We start from the raw sequence: 7,500 nt of genomic DNA on the forward strand, positions 1-7,500 counted from the left end.
CCTGGTGTCTCTGCACTTGTACTTTTACCCTGGTGTCTCTGCACTTGTACTTTTACCCTGGTCCCTTAAGCCCCTGCATTGCCCTCCTATGGTTTCTCGCCCTTGATTTGTTGTATTCATGTAAATTGTTGACTAATGTTTTGTTCAAATAGTTTATATTTAGTTTATAGTATTATAATTATTGTACTATATTGTTTATTACAATATTAATAAAATTTTCTTACAGGTTATATCCAGTTGCTAATTCGACTAGTGCTGATCCGAAACTTATCATGGATGAATGGGGTGGAACACTCATTTCCAAAAACATCTACAAGTGGTTTTTGCTGCTGAATGTCTGCTGCGTATGCACCAGGATGATGGTTCGATTGATCATGCTGTCCCAAGTCAATTAATTGTCAAGATTCTGCTATATATGCATAACATGTTTATATAATAGTAGTAATCATAATTAATAATAATAATGTTTATAATAATAGCAATTGTAATTAATCTTTGTAATAAGTAAAAATTATTAATTATAAATGCTGTTATATTGTAGTTAGAGTAAGAGTATGTTATAATAATATAATTATTATTTGTAAGATAACTATCTAACTTATATAAAATTTGTGTAATGCCATCAAATAAAATTATTGAACTGTATCTGTAAGTGTTTAATTTAATTTAATTTTTTATCAATTTCAGTGATATATAATTGAACTTGGTATACTTGCTAATTTATTATCAACTATTAATATTCGAGTCGATTTCAATTAAGCAAATTTAAAGTTCAGTTTAGAAATCCACGAATTGAGTAAAAGGCCATGAATATATATGCATGAGTTTTTAGCACGAAACATTGAAAGAAAAAATTCATGTTTTTCACACGTTTAATTTGAGTGAAAATCCATGACTTTTTAAACAGTTCGAAGTGGAAAATATTAATATTTTGAAAGTTTAATTTGAAATTAGCTACTAATATGTTGAAATTATTGTATTATACAATGTTAATAAAGTTATTGTAATTATAATATCTTTTAATTGATATTTCATGTTTTTAATTAGCTATATACTTTAGTTAATATGAGCACTGATTGTCTTTGCAATTTTACTTAGAATTATTTAATGGCTCAAAGACTAATTATTTATTTCGACAATTCTGTGACAAACAGATTAATTAAATAGTTCAATTTAATTAATAAGTATAACTAGTGTTTGTTAGTTTTACTTAACTAAGAAAATATATTTTTTTATGTATTTTTTTAACTTTAATAAATATGAGCAATTTATTAATTTAATTACTTTATTATTTATTACTTCATTATAAAGGCTAAGATTGTGTTTGCAATTTTGCTCATAATTAAATTAATTATTGGCACAAAAACTTATTTCAACTGCTCTATTGCAATTAGATAAATTATAAGTAATAAATTAATAAGTATAACTAGTGTTTGTTAGTTTTACTTAACTAAGAAAAATATATTTTTTATGTATTTTTTAACTTTAATAAATATGAGCAATTTATTAATTTATTACTTTATTATTTTATTACTTCATTATAAAGGCTAAGATTGTGTTTGCAATTTTGCTCATAATTAAATTAATTATTTGCACAAAGACTTATTGCAACTGCTCTGTTGCAATTATATCAATTAATCAGTGTATTTTAATTAATATGTATAAGAAGCATCAGTTAGTTTTACTTAACTTAGAAAAAATATTTCCTTAGATCTTACTATTTTTTTCTTTTCTTATATACCGTGTAACTTTAAGAAAAATGAGCACTTTAATTAATTTAGATTGCATAATAATTAGTTCATATTAATTAATACCTATAACTTATATTAATTATTTTTGCTTCTAAACTTATAAAAAAAAATGTATCTTAAAGACTTAGAAATTTTTTCTTTTTATCTGTTATAACTTTTTTTTAATTTAATTTAACATATTTATTACCTTATTTAAATCCCGCGTGGTAAGGGATTTTTTTAACCCCCAGGTTTGGCGGTTACCTAACCATAGAATCCTGGTTTAAGGTAACCAGGACCCCGAACGTCAGGTAACCGGAATTCGGTGAACCCTGACGCACGGGTTTGGGGTCGAATTAGCTACCCTACAATTTTACAATTAACCCTCTTACCTCGACATTTTATTTTTTACCTTACCTGCGTCTCGAACCTGCTACCATATCCTTCCAATCTTCTATCCCATTCACTCCTCTTAGCCCGCTACTCCATGCTGATCACACCGAAACACCGCCACAAACTGGCTTATGTAGACTCGATATAGATAAGCCATAAAATAATTCAACCGGCGACGATTTAACAAGTCAAAAGCACAAAAAAAAGCCGAGTTTGCCACCGGTGTGTGGCGCGTAACGGTTAGCGTGATGGCTTTGTACCGCAAAGGTAACGAGTTCGATCCCAGGATCGGACGGGAAAAAAAGTTCGTCGTGTTGGCCGGTATACCATGCAAGCGTGCCGGACGGACGTTACGTTGATGTAATTAAGAAAAGCTCCGTGTAGGTGAAGGGGTGAATGAAGAAAAACCTTCCCTGCCTCGGGCACCCTCCCCAGGCATTGCGACCTGGCGGAGGGTGCCCTAGCGGATTTCTTCACTTTATTTACTTAACTAGACGGCGGGGGGTCGGGAGGCCCCCCCAAGCGGGGCGAGACCACCCAGCAAGCCATCAATCAACCAAGCCAGCCAGCCAGCCAGCCAGCCAGAACCCGTTACAAGCCAACGCAGCGCGCGCGCGCGTGCGTGTACGCGCGTGTAGCGTGCACGTGACGGGTGCGCACGCGTACCTAGGGGTACAGTATATACATTCTTAAAAATGTACTAGTACGCGTTGCTACGCAACGCGTACTAGTACATTTTTAAGAATGACATTCTTAAATAAGTACGCGTTGCGTAGCAACGCGTACTTTTTAAAAATTAACTAGTACGCGTTGCTACGCAACGCGTACTAGTACATTTTTAAAAATGACATTCTTAAATAAGTACGCGTTGCGTAGCAACGCGTACTTATTTAAAAATGTCATTCTTAAGAATGTATATACTGTACCCCTAGGTACGCGCGCGCACCCGCACGTGCACGCACACGCGCGTACACGCACGCGCGCGCGCGCGTGGCGTTGAATTCGGGGGCTGGCTGGCTGGCTTGGTTCTTGATTGACCGGTTTCGCGCCCGCGTGGGGGGGCCTCCCGACCCCCCGCCGTCTAGTTAAGTAAATAAAGTGAAGAAATCCGCTAGGGCACCCTCCGCCAGGTCGCAATGCCTGGGGAGGGTGCCCGAGGCAGGGAAGGTTTTCTTCATTCACCCCTTCACCTACACGGAGCTTTTCTTAATTACATCAACGTAACGTCCGGCACGCTTGCATGGTATACCGGCCAACACGACGAACTTTTTTTCCCGTCCGATCCTGGGATCGAACTCGTTACCTTTGCGGTACAAAGCCATCACGCTAACCGTTACGCCACACAACCGGTGGCAAACTCGGCTTTTTTTTGTGCTTTTGACTTGTTAAATCGTCGCCGGTTGAATTATTTTATGGCTTATCTATATCGAGTCTACATAAGCCAGTTGTGCGGTGGCGGTTTGTGATCAGCATGAGTAGCGGGCTAAGAGGAGTGAATGGGATAGAAGATTGGAAGGATATGGTAGCAGGTTCGAGACGCAGGTAAGGTAAAAAATAAAATGTCGAGGTAAGAGGGTTAATTGTAAAATTGTAGGGTAGCTAATTCGACCCCAAACCCGTGCGTCAGGGTTCACCGAATTCCGGTTACCTGACGTTCGGGGTCCTGGTTACCTTAAACCAGGATTCTATGGTTAGGTAACCGCCAAACCTGGGGGTTAAAAAAATCCCTTACCACGCGGGATTTAAATAAGGTAATAAATATGTTAAATTAAATTAAAAAAAGTTATAACAGATAAAAAGAAAAAATTTCTAAGTCTTTAAGATACATTTTTTTTTATAAGTTTAGAAGCAAAAATAATTAATATAAGTTATAGGTATTAATTAATATGAACTAATTATTATGCAATCTAAATTAATTAAAGTGCTCATTTTTCTTAAAGTTACACGGTATATAAGAAAAGAAAAAAATAGTAAGATCTAAGGAAATATTTTTTCTAAGTTAAGTAAAACTAACTGATGCTTCTTATACATATTAATTAAAATACACTGATTAATTGATATAATTGCAACAGAGCAGTTGCAATAAGTCTTTGTGCAAATAATTAATTTAATTATGAGCAAAATTGCAAACACAATCTTAGCCTTTATAATGAAGTAATAAAATAATAAAGTAAGTAAATTAATAAATTGCTCATATTTATTAAAGTTAAAAAAATACATAAAAAAATATATTTTTCTTAGTTAAGTAAAACTAACAAACACTAGTTATACTTATTAATTTATTACTTATAATTTATCTAATTGCAATAGAGCAGTTGAAATAAGTTTTTGTGCAAATAATTAATTTAATTATGAGCAAAATTGCAAACACAATCTTAGCCTTTATAATGAAGTAATAAAATAATAAAGTAATTAAATTAATAAATTGCTCATATTTATTAAAGTTAAAAAAATACATAAAAAAATATATTTTTCTTAGTTAAGTAAAACTAACAAACACTAGTTATACTTATTAATTAAATTGAACTATTTAATTAATCTGTTTGTCACAGAATTGTCGAAATAAATAATTAGTCTTTGAGCCATTAAATAATTCTAAGTAAAATTGCAAAGACAATCAGTGCTCATATTAACTAAAGTATATAGCTAATTAAAAACATGAAATATCAATTAAAAGATATTATAATTACAATAACTTTATTAACATTGTATAATACAATAATTTCAACATATTAGTAGCTAATTTCAAATTAAACTTTCAAAATATTAATATTTTCCACTTCGAACTGTTTAAAAAGTCATGGATTTTCACTCAAATTAAACGTGTGAAAAACATGAATTTTTTCTTTCAATGTTTCGTGCTAAAAACTCATGCATATATATTCATGGCCTTTTACTCAATTCGTGGATTTCTAAACTGAACTTTAAATTTGCTTAATTGAAATCGACTCGAATATTAATAGTTGATAATAAATTAGCAAGTATACACAAGTTCAATTATATATCACTGAAATTGATAAAAATTAAATTAAATTAAACACTTACAGATACAGTTCAATAATTTTATTTGATGGCATTACACAAATTTATATATAAGTTAGATAGTTATCTTACAAATAATAATTATATTATTATAACATACTCTTACTCTAACTACAATAGAACAGCATTTATAATTAATAATTTTTACTTATTACAAAGATTAATTACAATTGCTATTATTATAAACATTATTATTATTAATTATGATTACTACTATTATATAAACATGTTATGCATATATAGCAGAATCTTGACAATTAATTGACTTGGGACAGCATGATCAATCGAACCATCATCCTGGTGCATACGCAGCAGACAGTCAGCAGCAAAAACCACTTGTAGATTGTTTTTGGAAATGAGTGTTCCACCCCATTCATCCATGATAAAGTTTCGGATCAGCACTAGTCGAATTAGCAACTGGATATAACCTGTAAGAAAGATTTATTAATATTGTAATAAAACAATATAGTACAATAATTATAATACTATAAACTAAATATAAAACTATTTGAACAAAACATTAGTCAACAATTTACATGAATACAACAAATCAAGGGGCGAGAAACCATAGGAGGGCAAATGCAGGGGCTTAAGGGACCAGGGTAAAAGTACAAGTGCAGAGACACCAGGGTAAAAGTACAAGTGCAGAGACACCAGGGTAAAAGTACAAGTGCAGAGACACCAGGGTAAAAGTACAAGTGCAGGGACACCAGGGTAAAAGTACAAGTGCAGAGACACCAGGGTAAAAGTACAAGTGCAGAGACACCAGGGTAAAAGTACAAGTGCAGAGACACCAGGGTAAAAGTACAAGTGCAGAGACACCAGGGTAAAAGTACAAGTGCAGAGACACCAGGGTAAAAGTACAAGTACAGAGACACCAGGGTAAAAGTACAAGTGCAGAGACACCAGGGTAAAAGTACAAGTGCAGAGACACCAGGGTAAAAGTACAAGTGCAGGGACACCAGGGTAAAAGTACAAGTACAGAGACACCAGGGTAAAAGTACAAGTACAGAGACACCAGGGTAAAAGTACAAGTGCAGAGACACCAGGGTAAAAGTACAAGTGCAGAGACACCAGGGTAAAAGTACAAGTGCAGGGACACCAGGGTAAAAGTACAAGTGCAGTGACACCAGGGTAAAAGTACAAGTGCAGAGACACCAGGGTAAAAGTACAAGTGCAGGGACACCAGGGTAAAAGTACAAGTGCAGGGACACCAGGGTAAAAGTACAAGTGCAGAGACACCAGGGTAAAAGTACAAGTGCAGAGACACCAGGGTAAAAGTACAAGTGCAGAGACACCAGGGTAAAAGTACAAGTGCAGAGACACCAGGGTAAAAGTACAAGTGCAGAGACACCAGGGTAAAAGTACAAGTGCAGAGACACCAGGGTAAAAGTACAAGTGCAGAGACACCAGGGTAAAAGTACAAGTGCAGAGACACCAGGGTAAAAGTACAAGTGCAGAGACACCAGGGTAAAAGCACAGAGGCACCAGGGGCTTTACGAGTACAAGACCAGGGGCTTTACAAGTACAAGACCAGGCCGCAGGCTATTCGAGCAAGATGAGACCAAAATCCAAGACGTTCAAGTAAAGTGAGACCAGAGTGCAAATCATTCAGAAGACCCCTAAAGTTTCGTCAAATAAGCCTATAAAACTAAAATTATTTAACATAATTCTTAAGTATATATATCAAGTATAAAAATATTTTAATACTTATATTTCTGTGCCCAACGAATGTTTCAATGTCTAAACTGCTGTATCCGCAATCTTCACAATAGAGCCAATCGGTTGCCAATCAGTCTACTTTGTCTTGATCTATCACAACTGACGGACGACATTCTTCTATTACACCTATGATATCAAAATAATTCAAAATATTTATATAATTTAAGTAACATATTATAAGTAACATATTATAAGCATTAATGAAAATTCAAACAACAATTTGAATTAATAAAACAATGTATTTATTGAATAATTAGATGAATATAACATAAGTATCCAAGTCATAACCCTTGATTGAACGCAGCAAGTATTTTCTCTACGAACACCATTGAGTTAATGTTGTTTCTGACAGCAAGATATGTCCAATGCAGGCAGGTGTGTAAGTTGAGGGCAATCCTGAAGCGATCATTGCTTACCCTGTGAACAAAAGCATTTAATTAGTAATAATTCAGACTACTATAATACATTACAAAAATGTAACTCACCGAGTGTTTTCTTATGAGCCGTTTCACTAAGTCTTCTTAAGTAAAGTGCAACAAGTGGTTTTTATTGTAACTGATCAAACTACGTTATTAAAATGTTAGTATTGTTATTGAGTTAGTAAGACTACTGG

General features: G+C 33.8%; 1 protein-coding gene across 1 annotated transcript in view; it reads right to left on the reverse strand.

Annotated features, from left to right (window-relative positions):
- Positions 1–5,538: 5,538 nt before the first annotated feature.
- The window catches only part of LOC113389649, a 58,395-nt gene continuing 56,433 nt past the window's right edge, over positions 5,539–7,500 (reverse strand). The window contains exon 19 of the mRNA XM_026626668.1: positions 5,539–5,593. Coding sequence (XP_026482453.1) covers positions 5,539–5,593 — 55 coding nt within the window. The remainder of the gene's footprint in view (positions 5,594–7,500) is intronic.

Source organism: Ctenocephalides felis, unplaced genomic scaffold, assembly GCF_003426905.1.
Source record: "Ctenocephalides felis isolate EL2017-DRISC unplaced genomic scaffold, ASM342690v1 CF-g0.4_SCAFFOLD_03573, whole genome shotgun sequence".
NCBI lineage: Eukaryota > Metazoa > Arthropoda > Insecta > Siphonaptera > Pulicidae > Ctenocephalides > Ctenocephalides felis.